The following is a 27,486-nucleotide window of genomic DNA, read 5'->3' on the forward strand; positions in this document are numbered from 1 at the left end:
TGGGCCCAGGCAATAGTCAGTGGGCAGCAAAAGCAAGTGAACTGGGAAGCTCCTTCTGTGGCAACTGCTGGAAGCCAGTCTAGGCTTTCTGCATGGGGTCCCCGTGGGGCAGCAGCAGCTGTCAGGTGGAGGGGAGCACATTTCAGGCACTGTGCTGGCACTAGTCAGTTTTGCTCCATTCTCACCATTCTCTCTGGGTAATGCTGATCCATGGCATATCCTTGTTCCCAAGTTCTGTGCTCACCTCCTCCTTAGCACTGCCAGTGCCAAGGGTCACATATGGGATTTTTTTCTCTGTCACTGAACTGATCCAAGACAATGGAATACCAAAGAACCATGCTGCGGTTTATTGTGGGACAATAGGACAGGGCGGTTCCAGCTTCTTATATGGGCACTCGAAGTTAGACACTGTGAAAACTTCCTCTGCAGGCTGTCAGAGCAAGCACTCATGGCAGGGACTCAGACCCTTCTAAGACAGGCCTGGTTTCCATTTGCTAATTGTACTGTATGCTGAAACTGATACTTTGAACTTGTCAAACTTCTGTCTGAAATTATTCCCATTCTTTCTAAAAGTATTGAATTTTTTCTAGCTGGAGGGCATTAGTTCACATCATGTGCTTTCACTTTTAGTGGATGTTTCCAACCAAAGTAAATAAGGCCAAACCTTTTTTTTTTTCTTTAAAGCCATGACTGGTGAACCACAAAGTTGCAGTAGCTGAGGTGCCAGAAACCACTGCTTACACATGTATGTTCTCCGAAGGATTTCAAAATGAGAGCATAATGTGAGAAGAAAATGCCAGGCAATAGTCTTTGTCTCTGCTTTAGTACAAGATGTGTCACTATACTTTTCTTTTGCACAGTGGAAGATTGTAAGTAAATTGCGTGCTCTTCTAAATCATAGTACACATAGTCTGAAGTTACTCCTGTGCTCACAGAGTGTTATGCACATGGGGTGTTACAAGACCATATTTTGAACATAATTTATGAAATGCTGTGGTACATTCATTCAGGGAGGCACACACTGTGTGGTATTTCTTCCTTTTAAAAAAGCTCACAACTGAATGTTAATACTCTCTTAGCACAATCTCATCTGCAAGACTGATTTGTTTCACCATAAAATTTTTTATTGATTTAAAAAAACCTTTATATTCTAAGACTCTCAAGTATCATCAGTGTGAAAAAATGAAGATAAAAGGCACATAACTTGTAATAGGAAACTGTTCAGTCTGTAACTGTTATGTTCTGTTCACCTTGGAAGCTCACCTGCATATGACTGGGGGAAATTGTTTTCTCTCTATCACCATGCTTTTTCTTCTGTTTCTGCACCTTTTTTTTTTTTCTCCTTATCTTACATTCTGCTAGATCCACTTTTGTAAGAGCTCACAAATTAAGTGGGGCTAAAAAAGGTGTAGGATGATGTTCCTGAAACAAACTTGGTGCCCTCACATTTAATCTCAAACTACAATCAAAGAAGAAACTTGTGCTTTTATATAATTGCCTTTTTTCAGAAACCTCTCAAAGCAGAGCAGTCTGTCTTGACTCTCTCAGGAAGCTGCTGCTCCAGTTCTTGTTTCCAGTCTTGCACCATTGCAGCAGCAGTTTCCAGATTTGATTAGAGAGTGTTTATTTACAGTAGAGGGTGTAACATAAAATGATATTAAAATGGATGGCGATGGAGCATTAAAATGATACCAACATTAACCTCCTGGAACAGGGGAAAAGCAAAGTGCTGGTCTAAAAACTCTCCTAATTGTACCAAGTATGAAGAAACAGTGATTTCTCAGCAGTGTGAATACTGCCATTGGGCTGATGACACCATTTGCATCCTACACATGTTGTGCAGCCTCAGAATCTCCTGGCATTATTCTACTGAAGAATAAAATAAATGTAATCAATCCTTCCTCCCTTTTAAAAGTAACACCACCAAGCTGACATTTCTTGTTTATAGTATTGATGGGAAGTTGAGAATATATTTGAATAATTACAAAATATCAAACACAAGTATAAGACATCCAGAGTACTACTTAATACATGTTTTTCCTACATTTTAACACAGAAAATGACATCTAACAAATTTCCTGTTATTCTGATTTTGACATTTGTGAATCCATGTTGTTCCAGCAAGGCTTGATATTCGGAGCCACTTCTCTCCTTTCCCTCTGTCTGCACAAGCATGTTCAAAGACTGCAGCAGAGCTGTGCTCCTGTTCTTCTTTTCATCATCCAACGCCATTTCAGCGAGCAAAATCGCACAGCCTAATTTACAAACGAATGCATGCAACAGTTCTAATCCATTATCAGGCAAGAAAATTTCTACTACCACATAGAGGGATGCAAACTACAATATCTGGGTGATTCTCTTTATCACTTATGGATTTTCTCTGCTATTAATTGACTAATCCACCCTTAAATGAATAATCCACTCCTCCCACAAACCCCAGGAAACTGCCTTTCACAGTATGGAGTTATCAAGCATTCACAAGTCAAGTCACATCCCTCTTTTCAGGGGAAAAGGGAATGACTTCTACAGACTTGGCATGAAGACTATAGAAAACAGTACGACAGGAATAGAGTTGCATCTCTTTGGGATATACTGCTGCTTCACATTCGTATTAAAACAATGCCAAGCAGAGAGAAGAGAGGATGGCAAGCATTACAGAAGCAGAGGAAAAAGTGTTTCTGTTCAATACATTCTGTACATTATTTCCATAGGACTCGAATTCTTTGTGCTGGGACTGACCTAAGGATGAAATTGAACTTAAATTATCTGATTTACACAATCTTCTCCATATTCAGACCTGTGAGGGGAACGGGAAGCCAAGAGAGGGCTACTGACAAAAGCACATACTTACCTTTTGGCCTTACACCAACTCAGATCAAAACAGCGGCAGTTCATAGTGATTTTATTATTAAGTGAAGCGTAACATTCATACCTTTCTGACCTTTCAGACAATCTCATCAGAGCCATTCCAACTTGTACAGCTCAGTCATTCAAAAAAATTGTCAGGAAGTTTTAAAACTTTAACCTCCCTCATTCTTCACGTCAGGAAAATTTTCCTGTTATGCATATTGCTTAGAAAACCTTTTCAGTGTTTGACTATTAAATCTACTCCTTCTACCATTCAGCAAAAGATACTCAGAGCAACTGAAAAACTCATTTTGTGTATCAGTAAGATGAGCTTATAATTCTTCAGGTGACTGAGCTGCATCAATTGATTGTAAAACAGCTGAGTCTGAAACAGACCACGGGAGATCTCTAGTCCAGCCTCCCACGCAGAGCAGGGCAGCTCTGCAATTAGCTCAGCTTCTTCAGGTCTGGCTTCACACATGGAAGCCTCCAAGGACAGAGATTCCACAACCTCCCTGGACCACTTACTCCAACACTTAATTATCCTTGGAGTGCAAAGCTGTGGTGCATGACCACAGACACCATGCCCAAGGGACTAATGCTTAGTAGTGTGCTTTAATCACAGAGTAGATGGTAGCCAAAAACATTCTATTCAAATTTTAGAGTCAGAGACATAGTACTTAGGGGCACAATTTTAAAGTCCGTGACAGTTACAGGTGTGTGAACTTAGGAATTGATTGTTTGACTCAAACAACTTAGAGCAGCTTAAGGAACAGCATTATGAACTTCATGACTAACTATGAGATGAGACATCTTAGTGCCAGAATGAGTCTCTCGCAACATACAAACCTGTTAAGCTAAGAGCAAGCTTCATGTAAATGCAGAAAAGAAACATTTTAAATTTATTCATTTGTTGAATATTCAGCCTTATCTATTTTAAAAGTCTGTACAGATGAGATCAGTCAAAATTCCATTAATAGAAACCTGAAGAATTAAAAACCCCAATGTGGTAAAGTCTGATATTTCCCTGATTTTGTGCACCTGAAATGTGGCTCTATAGGAAGCCTGTTTCTCCTGATGAGTTGAGCCACTGTGGCACTTTTTCTTTGCCCATTGGTCAAGGAGCAAAGTAACTCCTGATTAAGTAACAACCAGACATGCAACTGTTAATCCTCCTCATTAACCTTCTCTAATTTGCTGGGGTTGGTGATTCAGTATTGGAATGGCCTCTTGCACACTGGTTTATTGGGAGTATTGCTGTACAAGTGACAGGCAAGAAGCTCACAACTGACAGAGAAGAAAACTAGTTTGAAAGTGTAACTTTAATCTCCAGAGAGGTTTCCACTACACTTTAAAAAGAAAAAATAAATATCAATGAAGTATCAGGAAAGAAATAAACATTAGAAGAGGAGATATTAGTGACAAATTACTTGAAGAGACTGAGTACAGCATGCACTTCCCCAATTAAAAACTGAAGCATGAAGAAACTTTAATTTTTAAATTTTCATACAAGGTTTTATACATAAATCCTAAAACTCATCTCAATTAATGAGACAGAAAGCATATATGGCCATTCAACCATATTCAGAAACCCCCTGAAGTGACAGTAAGCAATGTGAACAGCTCTCGGCTGCCACCTGTGCAGGTACATACTGTGCCTGGAGGCCAGAGGTTGCTGAAGTTCCTCTGTGACGTTACAGCTGTTGTAGGAACATGTTTGAGGTTTGATCTGTTTTCACTTTTGCTTGTAGAAAAAGTGTTTAAAATGGCTATATATGAGATGTTTTTGAGTAAAGTCCCACACAGCAGTGAAAAAGAGGACTAACATCCCCAAATTCAGGCAGATGGTACAATATTAATTTTTAATGTCTGATAAAAATTAATAGTAACCACTGAATACACTGCAGAGGGAGAATTCTCTTCAATTTTAAGGTCCAAGAAAACTAAGCCATTAATGTAGCTCAGTACAAGCTTGCAGTTTTAATTTGACATGCTATACACAGCTATGCCAAGTCAAGCTTAATACAGTCGGCAGAAGAACTGGACATTAAAGCATTTCACATGCAGGAGTTTCAGCCTGCCCCAGACACTTTTTAAAATGCACAGAATTCACTCTGGCAGAAGCTGCACTCCAACTTGTATCCAAGGCCTGTAACAACTACGCTTCAGATAAAGGGCCCAAATGATCCTCAACTGCCAATACGAGCTGGTTGATGATGGGTATATTGCATAAGGGGGTGAAAATTCAGCATCCCAGATTGCTTCTGGGCACACTACAGTGACAGACTCTTCTTGAAGCACAGTATGGCATCTAATAAGTTCCCTGTGATCTTAATTTGTACATCTGTGAATCCATATTTCTCCAGTAGCTGTTTATATTCTGAGCTGCTTCTCTGCTTGCCTTCAGTCATACTGAGGGATTGTAGCACAGCTACAGGAGGGTGTATCTTCTGTTCATCAAGCACAGTTTCTGCCACTAGCAAGGCACTTCCTGCATTTCCGAAACAACCAAAAGTGGTATCATGTCAGTATTTTTAGCTCCAATTTAAAAGTGTTTTTTTCAGAGACAGTTAGAGATCCCCTCAGACTGATTTTTTAAATGATCTTCAGTGGAAATCAGTGAAAGAAGTTTACTTTCAGTGATCTCTTCCTGGAAGCAACCATTTAATTGTTAAAAAGAAGGGAGAGTTTAGAGCATTGTCTCCACAAGTTCAGACCACTTCCTGCCTATGCTCTTAAACTCAGCCTTGCTTTCATTTGAAGCAATCAACTCCTGTAAGCATCTGTCATAACCCAAACTTTGCATAAGATTAAGACAGTCACCCAAAATTTTCTTTCATAATTCATAATCAGGGTTAGAGCTTATGGGCTAGGTCTTGTTTTGCATCCTCTCCTCTGAAACAAACTTCACACCTGGAGTTGCATTAAGGAATCAGATGATCTTAGTGGTCAGGCTTTTCTACTTTTTCTCTTCTTTGATCTTTAACACTGCCTGAATATGAGTCAGCAGCATGCCCTGGCAGTCCACAGGGACAACCATGTTCTGGGGTGCATCAAGCACAGGATAGTAAATCACTACACAGGTGATTGTCTAACTCTACTCTGTGCTGGTACAGCTTTGCCTTGAGTACTGTGTGCAGTTTTGGGACTACAATATATATATATATTAGGCTATTAGAGACCATCCAAAGGAGGGCCACAAAGGTGGTGAAGGGTCCCAAGGGGAAGTCTTATAAGGAGCAGGTGAGGTCACTTGGTTTGTTCAGCCTGTGGGAGACTAAGGGAAGACTTCATTGTGGTCTTCAACATCCTCAGGAGGGGTAACTGAGGTGCAAGTACTGATCTCTTCACTCTTGTGACCATTGACAGGACTCAAGGAAACAACATGAAGCTAGATCAGAGGAGGTTTAGATTGGGTATCAGGAACTTGGCTTGTCACTGGAACAGGCTCCCCAGGGAAGTGACCATAGTACCAAGACTGTCTGAGTTCAAGGGGTGTTTGGACAATGTTCTCAGGACATGGTGTGACCCTTGGGGTGTCCTGCACAGGGCTAGAGGATGGACTTGAGGATCCTGATGGGTCCCTTTCAACCCAGCATATTCTGTGATTCTGTGTGCAGTTTTGGGTGCCTCAGTTTATGTGACCAAGATGGTGAAGGGCCGTGAGGGCAAGATTCATGAGGTGCAGCTGAGGTCTCCTGATCTGTTCAGACTGGAGAACAGAAAGCTGAGGTGTAACTTCATTGCCATGTACAACTTCCTCAAAGGGAGCAGTAGAGGGGAAGGTGCTGATTTCCTCTCTCTGGGGAACCAGTGACAGGACACAAGGAAATATAATTAAGCATCAGGGAAAGTTCAGACTGGACATTTGGAAAAGGTTCTTCACCCAGAGGGTGGTAGGCACTGGAACAGGCTCCCCAGAGAACTGCTCACAGCACCAAACCTGCCAGAGTTCAAGGACCATCTAGATGACATTCTTAGTCACATGAACTAGTTTTAGTTAGTCCTTCAAGAAGCAAGGAGTTCAACCTGATGATCCCTATGGGTCACTTCCAACTTGAGATACTATGATGATTCAATGATTCAAATGCAGTGGAAAGTCAAAGAGGCTGTGTATTTCTCATGGTATGTGTGCATAAAGTGTACTGAACTTCAGCAGTTTACCAAACTCTGAACACTACTGAGATAGCAAAACAACAGCAAAACTAACTGCTGCTTCTTGATTAACCCAAAGGAACTTTAGTCAGGCTAATTTTATGCATAGAAATAAGCACATGCTTACTTAATTAATGATACAGGGCTTAGTAAGAAAGACTGGGCATGACAGAGACTGGGGATATGGTACAGTTGTATGTGAAGTATATAGTAACTATATAGCAACTATAGTAAAAGCTTATTATATATAGTTTTATTTGCAAGTTTGTTTCCTTCTTTTCTTAGGCGGTATTGTCATAAAGCAAGTCTAGACCTTCAGGCAAAGGATACTATGATTGAACAAAAAATACTGTAAGCTCATACTAGAAAAGGATTAGTCACTGCTCATTAAAGGTACATTAACATAAACCTTTAAGCTCACAAGATGAAAAAAACATACCTGGTCGGCAAACAGCTGATATCTTGCTTAACAGCACATGTATCTTTTCATCAGGCCAGTCATGAAGAACACGTGAAAGGATGTAAAGATCTGCTTCTGGAAGATTATCCTTGAAGAAGTCACCTGTTGGAAAACAGTTATTGCATTCCTATGGAAACCACAGAGTACATACTACAAAAACAAGGTACGCTTCAGCAGAGTACAGAAGTAACAAGAATGAACAGGTACAGGTATGCCCTGATTTGCAGATAAGGAAAGTGTAGTTAAAGAGCAGACCATAGGCAAGAATTCTGTAACAAAAAAATGGAGAGCAAAGCTAAAGCAAGAAAGGAGACAAAGTTCTTTGTAGTCACCATGCTGATCTTGTCTAGAAATGAAGTATCTCAGACAAGCACATGCAGCCTCTGCTTCCAGTGGTATTCAAAAAATTACTAGTTCATACCTATTGAGCCACATAGTCCAACCATTTTTTATCCCCACAGTCTTGAAAAATACAATGTCCCCATTTAGCATGGGTGAACCTATATTGCCTTGTACTAAGATACATTTGGGGTTGGAGCAGCAGCAAAAGAGCCTGTTCTGTGTTCAAGGATAAAAGAGATCAGACAATAGAGCATGTATTACATTTACCTGACACAAACGTCACTGGAGCAGTGTGCTGTCCTGAAGGCTGAAAGTAAGAGATGTTCGCAATGACTTCTGGAAGGTCAAACACTGTGACTTTGAGATTTGGGTATACTTGTACTAATTCATGTGCCAGAGCTCCAGTGCAACCTGTTCAAAGTTTAAAGAAGTCAAATCAAGTATTTTCTCCCAGAATTTGCAAACATTTTAAAAGACAAGGCTGTATAGAACATTAAAATGGAGACATCCAATCATAACCAGAGGTAGACAGCTCAACAACTAACATGGGCAACAGGACTTCCTGGTTCATAGAGCAAGGTTTTAAAACTTGTGGAATGCAGGCACAACTCCTTACTGACAGAATTGCAAATGTGACCTTTGATATCAGTACCTCAGGGTTTTTTTGGGGAGTATCAAAATGTAAATGAAAAGGCAGAGACTTCTATTTGCTGAAGGACACCTCTAATTATTCAGCATTTACAAAGCACTGATACATGAAATTTGACACTCTTCAGCATAGCATGCTCTATGAAGACTATGAAGTTTTGGAGCCTCTGCACAAGTAGCAACAGTTGTACAAGTATTAGGTTAATTCCTCTGAGATGCTGTCCACCCCCCAGGCACTAAATAAAGTATTCCTCCTTCAGTGGATCTTTCCCTATGTAATAACACTTCCTCTGTGCAGCTTCAAGTGCACGGAAAAAAACAGGATTGTAAAAAAGCAGAGTTTCTTCAGGTGTATCATTGGTCTTCAACATTTTGGTGGACATCTTAGATATTAATAACTACAACAATACACAAAACAAACCCACTAGAAAAGAATCACAACTTCTGTTTTAGCAGTGCAGTGTTTCAAGTTTGACACCCCAGCAGTGGTGGTTCACTACTTTCATTACTTTTGAAAATCTTGGATGTGCCTAAGGAGAGCAACTGCTGAAAATGGCACTCCCAGCACAATGCTGTATCACCTGAGCCACTATCTTCTTTTCTGCCTTGAACTGTGTAACTGATTGAAACAAACATTCACTTATCTTAAACTATTAATACACCATTTAAGTAACTCTGTTTTCAATTTGCAAAGAAGCTGCACGGTTCTTTGATCCTGACATTGCAGTATCAGAAAAAAAAAAAAAACAGTAGATAATATTACTGCAGTTCTAGTAAAAAATATACATTTTATTTTTTTAAATAAGTATACATTTAAAATGTCTTTTAAGTAATAAAATGTAGAACTGAACTCAAGCTTTTCCCTTTAATTTGTATACAAGTTCAATTACAAGCAATACCTCCTAAATCACAAGCAGATTTAAACCGTGAAAGATCAAATGCTGTAGCCACATCTCTTGCTGTCAGGTGAGCAATGCTATGCATGGCAGCCATAAAACGTTGCTTTACCTCCGGGCTGTGATAATAGTCCTAAAAAGGGGAAAAAGCAGCGTAATTAAAGCTTTTTCTCATCAGTTAATTAAAACTACGTACAACCAAGGCAGTAGGTGAATGTAGTGAACATCAGAATTCCCAAAATGAAAAGGTCCATTAAAAGTGCCACTGATTATTTGCTTATCCAAATCCTTTGCTGTAGTGATAAAGCAGATTTTTGCATCCCCTCAAGAATTCTGGTCACACAGATATCTTGAAAGGACAGATTCAGGAGACTGAAATAAAAATTCTAGTGCTCCTTCTCTATATTCTCACAAATTACTTTCATTTCACTCAAACTTTTATTCTGCTGTGAAGGGAAAACAACCAGATAATTGGACCATACCATAAATCAGAAAGATCATTCTGGGTTTTCTTGCGACACATACACTCAAATCCCTTTACGTTTCACTTTTATACAGATTTCACCAGTTATGGCTGGCTTTGCAACTACCATAAATGGAAGTATCTCAAGGCTGTGGTATGCACAGTGCCACAAGCAGCCCATAGATTCTGCTCTGACATACCATCCTGTACACATATAGAGCCCAAGTCCAAAATGGACACAAGCATCACCCAAAGCAAAGTTGATAACCCAGATGTTTAACAAAGGATGAGGTCCAGTTCACAAATATCAAACCACCTAATTCACATATAAATTTAGGCATCTACTGCAACAGCAATCCTAAAGCAAAGGATTAACTTCACTCCCTTTTTAGACCCTTTGAATGATTTCAATGGCCTTTCTGTCCTCCAGTTAAGTACTAACATGAGGCTAGCAGACCTTTTAAGTCTCCAGAAATCCTTATTTCGTTCCATTGACTACACACAAGGGTTGTAGACAACTCCTTCAGGAGAGTGCCTTCATCACCATCTTAAAGTTTAGTACAAATTAAGGACCTCAGGATGTAGTCTGAAGTACAATTCAAGCCAGCAGTGCTATCAAAGACATATTCTCTTACACTACCAGCTGTCTGCTTACACAGGCACAAATATTTACAGCTCCTGACCTGCTTCACCACATGGGTAATTGACAAGTTAGGCCAGTAGCAACCCTAAGTGATGCTCCAGTCTGATCACATCCCTCTGGACTAGCACTGGGAAAGGAATGCCATAGATTGAAACAGGTGGCAGAAGGACTACAATTTTATCACTAACAGATATCAGCTTGAAGCTTATACAAAAGTACAAAACTTCACAAAGGAGCTCAGATCCCTTCTCCACTGCATCAACACAAACCAGCTTGGACTACACAGCACAGCCTAAACTGGATGCACCTCAGTATCAAATGATTGGCATCCAACATGGACAGAGCACACATGTGGTAAGGTACTATCTGGTGTTACAGAAAGGACACAAATGAAAATTAAACAGGTCTAGTAGTTGTTCTGAGAGTGTGTCAGTGGGACGGGCAACACTTCATCTGGAGAATTTTTTATCAGTACTCAAATTTCCCAATATATTCTACGATTGCTCCACTACTTCACAGCCTAAAGTTGAAGGGAACAGAAGCCTGGGACTGGTGAGTTTCTACCCTTTCTGAAACTGACAAGTTTTCCTCAGACAGCTCGGTCTCCATTCGCCCCTACATCAGTTCTGGGCTCCTCACAGCTGGTTTTGATATTAATAAGAGTTTTTATTACCTTAAATAAATCATCTGCTTTCTTTCCAAAGGCTCGATGATTCTGCCTGCTCCCTTCTTTGACAGCAGACTCCAAGTTTGTGAAGAGAGGCCAAAGGTGATCATTAGAATGGATAATGTAGCCATGAAGGGAGTATTTACCATCTGAGGTCAGGAAGGTGTTTGCTGAGTCTGTATTACTGTAACCTTATGGGAAGAACACAGTTGTAACCAGCTTTGTTTCAGTACTTTGCAACTGTTATTCAAATTCTGAAAGCATGTTTCCCTGAATAACTAACTAGTAAATCCTGATCTTATGATCTATTACTAAAAACTTTGCACAAAAAGTAATTAAAACTTGAAGGTATTCTGAAAGTATTGTCATTCAAGTACTTAGTTTCAATAAAGAATTTAGATGCTGGGAAACAGATATACATTGACTTTTTTTTTTAAAGTCAGAGTAGCTCAGTTAGATACCTAATATTCAAGGGACAGTACTGAAAGTTCCTCATTCTTGACTGTATTTTTGTTTAGATTATGGCTGCTTCTTCCCTGAAGTCAAGCTTTCTCCATTAGGTTTTGTCTTTAGGTCTTTTTTATTTGTCATGTCCTCCTTTATTTTCTTTTCTTCATACCTAACCATTTCAAGTCTTACTGCATAAATGATGCACATGGAAACTTAGAACTACATAGTGTGGACTAAAAAATGTTAATCCTAGCACTGACTCCTTCATTTACATACACCTTCAAGGACTATTCCAGTTAGGAGCACTAAAATTTAAGTTGCTGTCCACGAGGAAGGACCCATTGCAGAACCTTCCCTTATTAAAAGCCTGATCCTCTGCTGAAGACTTGACAGCACTGCTACAAGCAGGAAATGGAAGTTGACAATCATTTTACATAGAAACATAGAATCACTTCATAGCCTTAAAAGGCTTTTCCATTTAAGTACAACCTTTAGCCCAGCACTGTTAAGTCCACCACTTAACCAGATTACCAAGCCTTTTAAATACCTCCAGGGATAGTGACTCAGCCACTTCCCTGGGCAGCCTGTTCCAATGCTTGGCAATCCTTTCAGGGATTTTTTTTCCCTAATATTTAATCTAAATCTCCCCTGGCATACCTTGAGCCTGTTTCCTCTTATCCTGCTGTTTGTTACTTGTAAAAAGAGACCATCTCCCACCCAGCTACAACATCATTACATGTAGTTATAGAGAACAATAAGGTCTCTCCTGACCCTCCTTCAGGTTTAACAACCCCAGCTCCCTCAGCCACCCATCAGAATTGCACTTCAGACCCTTCATCAGCTCCATTACCCTTCTATGGACATGTTGCAGCACCCTAATGTCTCTCTTGTCATGAGGGGCTCAAAACTGACCCCAGGATTGGAGGTGTGTCCTCACCAGTGCTGAGCACAGGGGCACAATCACTGCCCTGGTCCTGCTGGCCACACCAATTGCTGATTCAGGCCAGGATGCCATTGGTCTTCTTGGCCACCTGGGCACACACTGGCTCAAGCTCAGCTGCTCTTGAGCACCACCAGGTCCTTTTCCACTGGGCAGCTTTCCAGCCACTTTTCTCCCAGCCTGTAGTGCTGCATGGGGTTGTAGTGACTCCAGTACAGATAACATATCTGAGCTATTACACTGTTCCCTGGGACTGTCCATGCAACCTTTTCTTAGAAATTTGGTCAGTATTGTGTCCAGAGAGCAAAAACAATCTGAAGTTTCCATTAAGGGCACTTGAATCTGTTCATTACATAAAGCCTTCCCCCACATGAAGCAATTCCAGCAACTAAAAATGAAAGCAAAGGAATAACAATCCATTCCCCTCTGCCCCAAATCCAAGCCCACAATATCAAGTCAGAACCTGTGACCTTAAAAGCATCTCTTCCAGTCCTGCCTGTCTTTTCAGTACCACAGGCAGTTGCAGGGAGGATAAATTAATCACCTTGTGGTGTTTTCTCCAGTAATCCAAGAGAAGCACATGCATCAAGGAGTCTTTCAGTTCCACATACAGAGGTTCCAACATCATTTGCAATATCCACAGCCTTCACTGGACCTTTATCTTTCAGGTGATCAAATATCTTCAGCTTAGAGGCTACAAACAGAGCCTAAACATAGGTAAGAAACTGTTATCATGCTGTGTTTAAAAGACTGCAATCAAAAATAAAAATGATATTGTTTGCCTAGAATTATCCTAGACAACTACTGTTAAACTACTGCAACACAATTTAACAAACCTCCTAAAAATTGCTCCCTTCCTTCTCAAAGGGTTACAGTATCTTGGCCAAATAACAGAACTTTTAATAGCAGTGTTTGGGAGACAAGGGAACTCACAGTACTCTGGAATGCAGCCTACAAATTTTGTATGAAACTTTTTAATTGAGATATTTAGCGCTTCCCCATCTCTATGACTGTTTGACCTTAAGGAACATTCTTAAGCCTATGAACCAATACCAAAAGATTAAATTAAATTTGATATACCTAAAGCATAAGGAATTCAAAACTCTCCACTAAGATTTATAACAGCTTCAGTTGCTAAAATACAAAATTTTATTAAATTAAGGAAAACCCCCAAAGAGATTAAGAACAAACAAAAAAACAAACTTCATAGGACCCCAGTACTACAGGTACACCTTAACAGGATGTGCACACATGGAATGGGGACAAGAGAACAGCTAGTGCCTGATGGTGAAGAAACGCCCACAGGCAATGGGTGCCTTAAATTGAAAACCTTAGCTGAACTTTTTTAAAGATATGCTAACCAAACCAGAGAGTAAAGTTAATGAGATGTGGTAATATATACCTCTCCATTCAAAATTAATTTGCAATTCTACAGCTTCTGTGTTCTGAAGCAGGTAAAACACCTAAAACCAAGGAACTCATGGAGAGCACAACAGTGGAGGCAAATGCAGTTATCACAGAATCCATTTCTTTAAAATTGCAAACTTCTTTACAACTTCTTGCAAATTTCTTTACAATTGCAAAACCAACTATAATGAAATTTAAATCTAAAAGTAATCAAGGAAAGAAGGGCCTTGACATTCTGCTTAATAAAAATCAAAGGGAGAAAAAGACATTAACTTTGAGAGGTAGGTCTTGCTACTGTGTGTCTCTCTATCATCTTCACCTCTTTTTACAGTTTCCTTTGTTATTCTAGTAAGAACATATAGCTGGGATTTATTATAATTCAGGCTTTCACAATACTGAGCTAATTACATCTAGTTTACAACCAGATGGCTTCTGAGACCTGCCCAGTTTTTGGACTGATACCAACTGGAAAATATTAGAACAGGAAAAAGAAGGTGAGAAGATAAGGCAGAAAACTTGGCTGACCTACTCATTCAGTAATTCTCATTAAAAAAAAATTTAAAAAAAGGAATTAGAGAAGAAAAAAAAAAAAGATCCTAGTAAAGATCAGACTATATAAATATGGAACATAGTAAACTTGAAAGTTTTTTAACTTGCAAGTATTTAACCCTGATCCCCTCCTGTTCTGCAACAGAGTGGTTCAGAGGAAAATAAGCAGCAATATCTTCACTGGCAGGAGCTTTTGCACTGCTTTGTAAAGTTTTTGAAGTGACACTCCAGAATCAAAATGAAAACACTTGAGACTTTTTCTGGAAATGGAAACATGACGAGTTTTGTCAGATTGCAATTCAGTGCTACTGGTAATTAATTTTACAAAGATCCAAGAAGTGGGAAAAAAAACATCCCACTAGTTCAACATGTGATTCAGCACTTCATACTATGACTTTACACTGGAGTAGTGGGAAAGTAAAGCTCTTCCTTTTATTTCCAGCCTCCACTGTCATTCACTGCACAAAACTATTCAACATCACATCCCTGTAAACAATATAAGTAATGTACGACCATGTGCTGATGATTCTCCATATTTATTTTCACTTAAATCGAAGAAATGCTAAACATCATCTTATTCATTCAAATACCTCACTGCCTATGGATAGACAAGAAGTTCACAAATGCAGCAGCCTCAAAGCCACTTTATTCCAAACCTCTCAGGATAGCTTTGCATGCCTACAAGCAGCACACCCACAGAACCACACCACATGATCACGCTACAATCTTCCTTCTGAGCTGAGCACAACTCTTCACTGTTTCAACAAAACTATTGTTCACTGTCTGGTGTGCCTCCCTCCATTCATGTCAAAGTTGCTGGATCTTTAGTTCCAAGTTTGCATTTCACTGCCATTTTAGCGCTTTTTTCCCACCTCTTCCTAAAACACAAGTAACTTGATGGAGACCAGTGATCTATTAGAATGATCACTGCTCATTTCTTCTTCCCCTTCTTCATTATTGCCTTTGCTACACTGGAACTATGCAGAAAACCTGTGAATATTTAAAATGTCCAGCTATGAATTTCTCATCTCAACTGGCTGATACACAGAGTATGTGAGCTGTTATGAGTATGCCTCCATCAGATACAGCATGGATATTATCACTTAAGCACAGTCAGAACACGAAACAGGTTATTAAAAATAATATTTGGAAGAGGCAATAAAAAATTAAGATCTTCCACAGAATTCTAAAGCAAAGCATTAAAAGTTACAAAGGAAATCTAGTATATACAATTCTTGTCATAGTTTTAAGTCAGCTAAGTTAACCACATTAAATGCTTTCTTTGAAGAGTATATAATTCCAGGTTGATTGTGCTCTTCTCATCAGTAAAAAAAAAAAACAAAACTGCAACTTCTTTTCCCTCTCAACTCAGGAGATAAAATTATCCAATAGGTAACTGAAACTTCATAGAACACTTAAAACCAAATACAAAAAGACAAACCCAGCAATGTTCACACTGGACAACAAGTTTTGGCTATCTTAAGATTCTCCAGAACATCAGTGGTCCTTTTTTACTAATTATTAATACATTCCTTCCCCATCTGAAGTATTTCACAATACCTGGTACATACCAGAGTCCAGTGAAACAAATGTATCAGACAACGATGTAATGAATAGTTTTATTTTTTCCCTTACCTTTGAAGCTCTAAAACCATCTATCAGCTCTAGAATTTTGGATGGAAGTTTTGATGCACTCTGTGACACTCCATTCTGATTTTCCAAAGGTACTGTTAAACCTGTTCTGATAGCAGAACTCTTTCCAGAAGTGTAAACAGCTCCCGAGGAATCCATCCCACTGCTGTCCAATTTACTAGCAACTTTGTGCTCTGTGAAATTTGAAGATTCACTTTCTCCATCACTTAGGTTCTCAAAAGTGTCCACAGAAGGGATAGAGTCATACTTTTTATGTTGTACATTATGTTTAGGAGGCGGATAGTACAATTCTGCTAGCTTTTTGCAGAAGTGATTCAGAGGAAATCCCACCACATTCAAGAAGTCTCCATGGACATACTCAACTAACATTCCACCAAGGGCTTGGATACCATATCCACCAGCCTTGTCCCTGGGGAAGAGAAAGCAAAAACAAGATAGATCTAATTAAGGTTAATAGTAGAGGTATCACTGAACACTAATAATCCACCAGTACTGCAGAGGGTGGAATAAAGACTACTGTACCTATGTTAGAGGCAATTTAAATCTACTAGGGAGGCTCAACCCTTCAATTTGTAAATCACAAGATAAATCTAAGGATCAGTAATTTCTGCTAAGGGTGAGTAGCCAAAGGTCTCGATGCTTCACACAGTGCAAGTATAACAATCACCTAAGCAGCAGGTGACTGCAGTCAGAGTGTGTTGTCACAGGTTACCAAGTTGTGGCTATCAAAAAGCTAACAGTGTCACCAAGACCAACATTGCCACTGGGTCACCAGATGCACACTGATCCTCACCCAATTCCATAAGAGGCTCAAAAACCTTTGGGAATGTTAGGTCCCAAAGGAGCTCAACAAAGATGACCTTTTAGAACTCAAATGATTACAGAATGCATCTTGCAGATCTCAGTCACAGGAATACCTAAGATGAGGACTGGGAAGACAGGACTTTCTTAGAAAAGAGCAACCTATTCAAACACTACTCTATTTATCCCTATCCATCCAGGTCTCGTGCTACCATCTGAAATAGAACAGAGTTGTGGTTCACAACACAGTGCTCTTAGATGTCATGGTAATACTGGGAATTTGGCACAGGAATGTACATGCACAGAAACTAACCATGGAAATCTAATTTGTCTTTAGGCCTAAGTATGCAAATTCCACAGAGCGGAATGGAAACATACAAGTCCAATAAGCTGCAGTAGACCAAACAAGTTTACTGTTCTCATACAAGGAACAAGGCAGTTAAAAGTATGTTTCCTAAATAACAGCAGAATCTAAAAACCTAAGTCAGCAAGCTTAGAAACCAAAGGTCGGCCAGTCTTGGATCTTTTAACTGAAAGTACCATGGAATTATGTGAACTGCTTGAGAAAGAAGGTTACTACACAAAAATTAGCAATCATTTCTAAGCTTAGATTTAAACAGAAACAGCTCTTCATTTTTAGTACTTACCTCTGGATTCCCTTTCTAGTAGCATTTCTAAAACAGAGGAATTAGCATACCAGCAAGTAGGATTTTCTGAATTGCTATAAATTGTGAAATAGGAATTTTCCTTTAATCTTGCATTGTAATCACTACATTATAACTTTGTCATTGGTTAAATTGTTTCTCCTTTTATAACTTACATCAACTAAATTAAGAATATTATACTGACTAAAATGTCTTCTCATTTTTAAATGAAGTTGCAGTCATTTTGATGAATGCTTACAGGGAAGAAAAAAAATCATTATAAGCATCAAAAGCAGTAGTAGCATACTCCCAGCAAGAACATTCGCAGAACTGGCCACACATTTATTTTTCTACAACAATTTGTTCTGGGATTGGATACTGAAAAGAACATTTACATTCTGCATTTTATTACTTCACAGGAAAGTCTGAAACTGTGGAGCTCTAGGTTGTGCCATCACCTCCTTCCCAGACTGCAGTAGAGTCCTTTGGTTTCACTGCTATCAGAGCAGAGCTACTAAAACCACACAGGATTTTCAGGCTAGAAGTTGTAAGCAGAGATGGAAGGTTGTTCATAAGGGAACAATTACAAAACAAAAAGATGAGTCAAAGAGGCTGGAGGAAACTAAGTCTACTCAATTATACAATTTAGGATTACTGTGGTACCTTGAGACAGCAATTTCCCCTCCTTCCATAACCAAACTTTAGGTCAGCTGTGTATTTCTAGTATTGGACATATGACACCAATGACTGACCTAAATACTATTTGCCAATTTTCTTCTTGGAGAAAAAGCACTAGTATTTTTTATTTTTTTCTGTGATCATTAAGTCTTGTATTATTTCAGAAAATTATTTTGCCATGCATTAAATTAAAAAAAAAAAAAGAAAATAAATGGTCACCTGACTGCAGAAGTGTTTAGAAAAACCTGTATGCATAGAAATGTGTAACCTGTATGGGTGGACATGGAGGAGGGAGCAAAAACAACAAAAAAACCCGTGCTGTAAGATACTTCTCCTTACTGTTTTGTGAAATTAATATGACACTGTGTTTAGTAGTCCCTTTGCAAAGTCAGAACAAATGCTTCCTATCTTTGGGATTAGATAAACAAAGATCAATTGGCTTCTGCTTCAGAGAGTAATGAAATATATTCTCTGAACCTTTGGTCCCTGAGAAACCTTGATGTTACACACCCTTTTGAGCAGAATGAACAGAACCCAGCACTGCTCACAAGCCATTTTGCTGCAGCAAAGTACTGGTAAAGCATTATTTGCTTCCAGAAGAAATTTTCGGAATATTAAAAAATAATTTTCAGCCTCACATTCTTCCTAAAAATCCATGGTCATTTCTCCTTCAAACTGCACCTTTATGGCCTACTAAATCTAAACATCATACTAATTAGCATAGTAAACATCACCTTCCAAAAAACCTATGCAGGAATTTATTACAAGCTTTAGTCTTGCCAAAACATTCTTTCCACATAATCTAATTTAACATCAGTCTGTTCAATAAGCTGTGAACCTTACATGTTCACAAAATATGCCTCATTTACACATAAGCATTGAAGTATATCCCAGATCTACACTGGTGTTTCTCTTTCTCCAGTAAGACATGGCTTTATTGTTTTATAGCACAAATGAGTTTAAAAACCACCACAATTTATATTCTCACGTGGTCAGAATTGAAGCTACAGGGACAAAAGTTCACATCAGATCACCTGATATGCAGTCCATAGTGCTAACTATGCCTTTAGGTGGCTCCAGCTAACACAAAGGAAAGACAAATTCCTTTCCCTTGTTTTATCCAAATAAGTACTTTTTTTTTTTTAGCAATCTAGTGAACTTCATCTTAGGAGTAGTAATTAGGCATTCTGTTCTCATCCTATTTCTTCCATGGGATCACTGTTGTCTGCTATACTGTCTTTGTAAATGTTGCCTATACAGGCCAGTAACTGTATTACCAGTGTAGCAGAAACACATAAGCTAAAAGACAGTTTTGGCACAGCACCACACACAAACTGTGTTTTCACTTTTCACAAGGATAAGTGAAAATTGAGCAGGTGTTCCTTGAATCAGAGCAGTGATTTTGATGAAAGAAATACACTGAGTTCCAGCTTTTTTCCAATACAGTGCCATGATGCCCTGATTATCCAACACTAACTCTTCACCTGTTTGTACTGAACTATGCATTCTCACGGGCATTGAAGATGCCTGAATGCTTCTGCTAACAGAAAGATAATTGTATACTGCACAAGTGCTTGCTCTAATCCAGAGTATTTCAAGTCTTCACTTTTCAAATTCATTATGGTTCTAAAAAAGCAGCTCACTTTCACCAGAGAAATGCTGACTTTACACAAGAACAAAAGAACAGTGACCTTGCATCACCCATACTATCATTCAAATACACACAGAGCAAAATTTCACAGAACACAGGACAATGTTTTACACTGGCTTAATAATGTACTCTAAAGCCTATTCTCAAGTGTTGTGTCATGGCATCAGAGTCTTACTTACATTGGCTCCCCACTGTGAATGTACTCCCATAAGAGCTCTTCAGATAGCTCAGAAAATTTTACTTTAGTCTCTTCATAGAAATCGGTGATTTCCATCTCTAGCTGATTGTCTACAGAAAGAAAAAGGCCTTGTTAGAAACAGGAATTGCAGTTTAGAGAGCATAACATCTAGATTGTATTTCTTAATATTTTGATAATTTTGCTTGAGAAAAATTAAATGTATTGCATTGATGTATGAAATGACTAATAATGTTCTTTAGGGACAGTGAACTCAACTTTCCCAAATCAGTAAGAGTTTGCATTTTCAACCTCTGCAGTCCTGTCTTGGGGCTAACAGATTGCTCTTCCTGTGTGGAATATATTCTTAAATTAACAATGCTTACTCAAAGCTATTTATGGACACTGGCACACACATCCAGCACTGAGTACAAAGAAGGCTACAACCACCCTTCCAACTTTATGACTGTTGTCAAAGAACTCTTAACAACATACCAAAGTTCAACATGTAGCTGTCATAAAAGTGGGTACATGCAGCTGCAAGTGCACTTCAGGTCTGGGTATCCAGCAGCCCCATCTGGAACCATCACTGTTATTTTCCTATCATCTCCCAAGAGATGATAAGATTACTTCAGACATCTGTAGCTGGAAGTGGCTGAGGGAAGGTGGAATAAAGTACTGCACACCTGGGTATGGACCCTGCTGCATGTGGTACACTGTGAGCCTGCTGTCACTGCAGACAGGCTTTTCCAAAAGGCAACAGCCTTGCACAATGAGTGTGCACATCACAGATTATTAGCTCTCTCTACTCTTTTCTATATACACACCAAGGTTAGCATCTCCTCTTACCACAGTTCTGGTAGCAGTGGAAATGCTTGAGGAGGATTAAAAAAAATATCTACAGAACACAGACTAAGGGAAGAATACTCATCAACTTCTAATGGTGGTAGTGTGAAAACAAAGCACACAAACATTTAATAACTCAGATGAAATAAGAAAATCGGTGCATATGAAGGCAGACTACCATGTACTTCAGTATTGATAAAAATCTCTAGTCAGCTCAAAATAAAAATTTCATCTTTAATAAGCTAAACATATTGTAATTTTAAACTGTAAATAAAAATGTATTCTACAAAACTGTTCTATTGATTGCATTTCTTGGGGAATCTGCAGACTAAAGGTATATTTTTATTCATCTGACTGTGATGCAGTTCAAATTTGTAAACTTCAAATGAGACATGCTGTTATAGCATCACTACTACAGTTGGGTGCACTTAACTTTCTTCCTTCAGTAAACAGTTAAAGGCATTATTTACATTGTTGAGTTGCTCACAGGAACCCCTTGCTAACATGTTTTATTTCTTTTGCACCAGCTCTCCCTCTACTGTACTAGCATATTAGCAGTACTGCATCACTAACTTTAATTCTATTTTACAAGAGTTAAGAGTAACCATTGCAGAAAAGATTAAAAACTGTTAATTTGTATACAGAAAGACTGTGCCCAGCAAAATGTCTGCAAAAACTGTACTAAAAGACTATTGGCACAATTATCAGATAGTGCCCTTCAAACACCCCTCAAATTATATTAATGGTACAGTTTCCATAAAACCCACTTACTTTCTCTATAAATTATGCAATAAAGAACATTGGTGTATTGCTCCCTACAGCTTAACAGTCTGAGGCATTAAGCCTCAACTGTTATAAGCACAACATAGAATGAAGTTGATACAGATTACATTTAGCTCAGTCTCACAGTCCGTAGTACCTTACTTGAATTTAATTTAGGATATTCCACAGCTTACACTGGCATTTCAATTAGTCTCATAGCTTTCAGAGACAGTATTTATGAACTCCATTGTGTCCTGTCACTTTCCTTTCTGCGTGAAAATTGAATACAGAAAGAAGGTTAGCTTTTGTGGGGAGTCTTTAATTTATATTTTGATACGGTAGTTCTTCAGTAGAGGACCAATTCAGACTGTATATGAAACATTTTAATCCTGTTTCCTTATTGTACAAGCTATCATGAAAGTAATTTTTAATACAAATATTGAGTCATGATAGAATGACGCATACCTTTACAGTGGCAGTGTATAATAGCCACCCCTGTGAAAACACTGTGCTCTTTCCCATTCAACCTGCCAGGGAAAAAATGCCCATTAAGCAACAGTCTTATGAAATGTTCTACATGATTATATTGCTATGGCCTGAGAAGCAGACCATTGTATTAACATATCACTCAATGGATCTGACATGTGTCCTAAACAAATCTTATTTCAGTATCGGTGAAAAGACATTGGGAAAATAAAAAGATAACCACATAAAAAACACTATCAAAAGCTGCAGTCATTTCAAGTCTCCAAAATACCACTTGTATAAGAGTAGTCCATGGTATCAGCTCATTCACTGTATATCAGGAAAGTGACTATTCCAAATGCTTTAGAAAAGGCCAGTTGGCATAAATACTGTTATGGCCATCTTCACTGAAAGCTGGCAATAAATAACTAGGTGATGCAACTCAGACTAAACATGTAATAGGGAACTAGAGCATATGGTGTCATTTCATCCAGACTGACCCCCAGAGACCCCACAGCAAGCCAGAGTGGAGAGGAAGAGCCCAGACTGCCTTACCCCTGGCTCTCTCTTATAGTGGCTCCAGAGCGCCACGCTGTGGCCAATTAGTTCTGACGACTTTGTTACCTCCTGTGTAAGCAATAGATGTATAATAGCAAGGGATTGTGAGTCTTTGAAGAGACTATTTAAGGAATAGTCTCTTAAATCTCGTAAAGATTAGCCAGGATATTTTTGGATGTGATCAGAAGCATCTCACATGCTTTGTCCCCCACAAGATTCCACACCAAACTGTAAGATGAAAGTGTGTGAAAATTTTCATGACACCTTGGATATATGCAAAGAAACATCATCTTGTCTGCCTTTTTTCTTGGAGTTCTAAAAAGCTAAATATTAAGTGCATTTCATATCCCTAATTAAGAGATTGACCTACTAAACTTACAACAGACAAAACAAAGCCCAAAAAAATTGCATGTATTCCTTCTGTGGAACTCTTTTCAGAATCTAAGTGATGGGGAAATTGCATCTTCAAATTTCATATCTTACTTAAAATTACAGACCTTGATAGCATCCTGTAGGCATCTTGCTTATCAACTGGTTTCTCCAGGATCTGCTCATCCACGGACTAAAACAGAAAGACAGAGTGAGTGTGCTGCTGCTTTTTCTCACATTTCAGAAATTGAGGTCAGAAATTAAGTTTAAATCATGATTTCAGCCAGGGCTTCCGATCTGAGTCTACTGAGTAGAACAGGAAACACTTGTAGATGCTTTGGTAGAACAGGTAATTTAGTGTCAAGCACATGAGAGCCACACTCTATCTTACAATGGCTGCACCTCACAAACAAAAGGATAATTCAGCTTTTTCTGTCCTTAACAGTTCACTCTCTGTGAAGATGTCAGGTGTAAAGTGACCTCCTCCTACAAGGCTCAACACGGAATAGGTCACATGATCTGGACTTCCTGGCAGGTAAGTGACCCGAGAACAGAATTTCCATTACACGTTAGAGGCTCCAAGGCACTATTTATGGCAGTATTAATACCTCCAAAACCAGTAGCAAGACTTCTCACTCTCAAGATTTCAAAAATTACCTTGTTGGGAAAAAAACCTAAAAGCCATGTCAACAAACCCCAAAAAGATGTATCATCATGCAGATATAACTTCACAGTGAAGGCAGCTTTCAGACTTAAACCTAAAGACGTAAGTATTTTCTACACTTGTCATAAATTAAAATAATGTTAAATCACTGAAGACTTCTTACCACAATAGTGTCTGCTCCTATGACAACATCAGGTGTCCTCAGATGCTTCTGCAAAAGCATAAGAAAGAAGGTCTTGTCAGAAGGATTTGTCAGAAGATGCAAAGACAACAAAATCTTTTAAGGTAAGAAAATAGCAGTTTACTGGTTTAGAAGCAGGGCTTTACACTGACCTAAAAACAAGCCACTGTTTCTGCTTTTGCACTGTTCACAAAATAGCAAACATATCACCATAAAAGTGAGGCTTGAGCACACCATTCTCAAGCCACAAATTTCCCTAAATATGTTACTGATTAATAAATGCATCCAGGAAATAAAGTACATTCTCAAAAGTCAATCTGGCCTTCAAGGTGGCAAACAATTCCTTTAAATGAAGTGCCTAGTGTTTGGAAGCCAGAGAATACAGCCCTCTACAATCATTTTTCCAAGCAAAATTTTACTGAAAAATAAAACCTTTTTTACACTGTGTTCTTCTCTCAAAAGGGAACACAGTCTATTTTTCAAAATATGAGAGGCAGTGATCTATAAAAATTCCTTGTAAACCTTTCTTGACTTTAAACTGTACCTGTCCTTATAGCTAGGTTTTGATTTACCTGCATATTATAAGGTATACTGTTGTTACTTATCACAACATGACATGAAACCTGTCTATAAGTGTGATCACTTTAATAAAACATTTATAGGGGGGCAATTCTTCTAGACAAAGACTTGATGTGTTCTAAATTGTTTAATGAAATCTAGTATTAGTTCTACTAATTCCTGTATGAAGAAACATTTTAAATTCCACTGAACTAGCATTATCACTAGCACAGGGTTTTGCAATGAAAGCCCAAAGTAAGTTATTTAGTGAGGCTGGGTTTAAAACCCACTCTCCTATGCTGTACTATTGTCTGGAAGGCAGTTGACAGAATCCTGGGTAACGATTTACATTAGAGATCATGCAATATTTGCTCTGAAGAATGGTGACATCTGGCAACACTGTTCATTTAAAAGTGTTCAACATTTTTTCTGCCCCTAGAATAGGATCAACAAACCCTTCTCTCTTTCAGAGCTGTATTATTAAGAAATTATTATGGTCTATTTTGTGAGATTTAATCAGCTCGATTTTTAAATATGTTCTGGTAGCAAAGAGCCTTATGTGATCAAACAGTGATCACAGCCAAGGGCATAAGTCAAACAGCACTGATAGTGTAAGTTGCATCACCAGTTTTGATAAAACTTAGGATACAAAATGGATGCCTTGTTTAACAGAACTTGAAATCTTTTCCCTTCTTAAAATTAGATGGAAAAATTCTGTTTTAAAACATTCTGGGCAAAGAAAGAGTAATTTTTTTCTGCTTTCCTCCAGTACCTCCATACTCACAATTTCTGAGCTATTTTTGTCACCCCTTCAGTGAGAGCTACAGCAAAGCACTGGAATCACATCAGTGTTTTTCCATGGAGTCTGTCTCCACAATCAACAAATACATGGAATGAGGTCAGCCATACACCTGACTGTTCAAAGAAACTGTGGAATATACATCCTGCACAAGAGCAGGTATGATGCTGACAAAAGATGCAGGTCACTTCAGTTTGTGGAAAGCCTGAACTGTAGCCATGAGACTTTTGATTAGGCAATTTCACGACACCATCTTTCACAAATGACAGGAAAGCATCCATTAGCCTTCAGTGGAGAAAAAGGACTTGGGGATCACTCAAGCAGTGCAAGCAAATTAAGTCACAGTAATTGCACCACCTAAAGACAAAAAGCTTATTGCTGTAATAGTTAGTAACTTACTACATGCATTCTGTTTGCTACTTCAAGAGCTTTCTGTTTTGCTGTTTCCACAGCATACTCATAAGGGGCTGCAAAAGATGACTTTTCTAGTGTCTCCTTAAACCAGGATGGAACCACCTCAAACCGCAGGCCCTGTAACACAGGAAAGTGACACAGTCAATCTGACCTCGTTATTAAACATTGCTCCCAAGGTATATTAAGAAAGTAGCAAATTTAACATCTGCTTTTTTACACTTTAACATACCTCCCCCCTAACATACACAGAAAACCCTCCCCCTAAGTGCTCCTATCAGTGTTTAGTGCATACATATCCTTTGCAAGCAATCAAAAACAAAACAATCAGAATTTTGAAACTGGTGTGTATATTTGATTTTACCCTTATTTATTAGAGCCTAATGACATTAGTAATTTCATATTATTTTCGTATAAAAACTAACAGTATAAGCTTACACACTTCATAAACAGAGGATTATACTACTGGATTTTTTAAATTGAACCCATTCGTAAGAATTTAGTCATGCAACAGCAGTGCACATTCTTACAGGAGCTTTACTGCATGTCCTAACACAGATGATAAATAGAAAACAAAACCAGACAGTTTCTGATCGGTTTCATCGAACAATGCTCAACTATTCTTTCAGCTTTCTGCTTCTAGGTTACACTTGTACAGTGTTACTACACCCAGCAGGCATGCTATGTTTGTAATAATTTAGTGCATGACTGAACCTCGCTGCTTCTCCACACATCCGTATTTTGAAGTTACTTCTTCCACTGAAGTTCAATTTATCGGTTGAATTATTAGGAATGGCAATACTAAGCAGCCTAAGTTGGACAGGTAACACCCAAGTGCTATTCAAAACCCTCCCGCGGCCCGCCCAGCGAGGCCGACGCATTCCTCCGCAGGGGCTGAACGGCCTGACTGACGAGCTGCAGCCTCCTTTGCTCTGCACTAGTGCATTTCCGAAAGGAGACACATTACTCCCCCGCTCCCCTCCCCCGGGTCTCCCGGCGCGGGCGGGCCGGGCGGTGTCGGGCCCCGGAGGCCGGGGGGGGTTCGGCCCCGCTCCCGCAGCCCCGGCCCGTGCGGGGCCAGCGGCCGCACTCACCACGTTGGTGAGGATCTCCTGCCGGCGCGGCGAGGCGCTGGCCAGCACCACCCGCTTGCTGACCAGCTTCCCCAGCACGGGGTGCAACGCCATGGCGGCGGCCACGGGCCCTCAGCCCTGCTCTGATCCGCGCCGCTCGGGGGCGGGAACCCGCCGCGGCGGCCTTAAGTGGCGGCGGGGCCCGGGGCGGGGCCGGGCCGGAGCGGAGAGCTCGGCGGCAGGTCCCCGGCGGCGGCAGGTCCCCGGCGGCGGCAGGTCCCCGGCGGCGGCAGGTCCCCGGCGGCGGCAGGTCCCCGGCGGCGGCAGGTCCCCGGCGGCGGCAGGTCCCCGGGGGCAGATCTTCGGGGGCAGATCCCCGGCGGCGGCAGGTCCCTGGGGCCCGGCACGGCACGGCACGGCCCGGCCGCGTGTGGGGAGGGTGGCTCGGCGGCCGCCCTGCCGTGAGGGGAAGGGCTGCGGCTGTCCCGGTCATGGCCTGCGCACCAGCTGACGGCAGGCTTGAAACAGGATCAGTCAGATTGGAAAAGACCTCTGAGATCGAGTCCAGTTTATGACGGAACCACCCCCGTGTCAATAGACCACGGCACTGAGTGCCACGTCCAGCCTTTCCTTAAATATCTAAAGGATGGCGACTCCACCACCTCCCTGGCAGCCTATTCCAATATCTAATCATCCTGTCTGTGAGGAAATTAATCTCCACGTCCAGTCTA

At 39.8% G+C, this 27,486-nt stretch overlaps 1 protein-coding gene across 2 annotated transcripts; it reads right to left on the bottom strand.

Annotated features, from left to right (window-relative positions):
* Nucleotides 1-1,306: 1,306 nt before the first annotated feature.
* On the bottom strand, nt 1,307-26,902 carry ASMTL (acetylserotonin O-methyltransferase like). 2 transcript variants are annotated; one of them, XM_083854802.1, is made up of 13 exons: nt 26,777-26,902; nt 25,671-25,802; nt 23,897-23,944; nt 23,198-23,262; nt 22,143-22,204; nt 20,074-20,182; nt 16,103-16,529; nt 13,056-13,218; nt 11,128-11,312; nt 9,352-9,481; nt 8,072-8,215; nt 7,442-7,564; nt 1,307-2,255 (listed from the first exon to the last, which is right to left on the bottom strand). In XM_083854802.1, exons 1-13 carry the CDS (start codon nt 26,867-26,869, stop codon nt 2,041-2,043), a joined length of 1,896 nt encoding a protein of 631 aa, XP_083710928.1. In that variant the 5' UTR covers nt 26,870-26,902; the 3' UTR covers nt 1,307-2,040. The 2 variants fall into 2 exon arrangements, with proteins under 2 accessions (XP_083710928.1, XP_083710927.1); XM_083854801.1 differs by having other exon boundaries at nt 2,235-5,338.
* Between the last annotated feature and the right edge of the window lie 584 nt (nt 26,903-27,486).

This window comes from Zosterops lateralis (genome assembly GCF_965231275.1).
Source record: "Zosterops lateralis genome assembly, chromosome: 2".
In the NCBI taxonomy this organism is placed as follows: Eukaryota; Metazoa; Chordata; class Aves; order Passeriformes; family Zosteropidae; genus Zosterops; species Zosterops lateralis.

What these genes read in the sequence shown, in the direction of transcription:
- ASMTL (XM_083854801.1), bottom strand. Translation starts at nt 26,869, where the DNA reads ATGGCGTTGCACCCCGTGCTGGGGAAGCTGGTCAGCAAGCGGGTGGTG. An exon ending in ATCTGCTTGTGATTTAGGAG is followed by an intron (nt 8,216 to 9,351) that starts GTATTGCTTGTA and finishes AACTTTGAACAG; the next exon opens with GTTGCACTGGAGCTCTGGCA. An exon ending in ATCAGCTGTTTGCCGACCAG is followed by an intron (nt 5,339 to 7,441) that starts GTATGTTTTTTT and finishes TCGGAAATGCAG; the next exon opens with GAAGTGCCTTGCTAGTGGCA.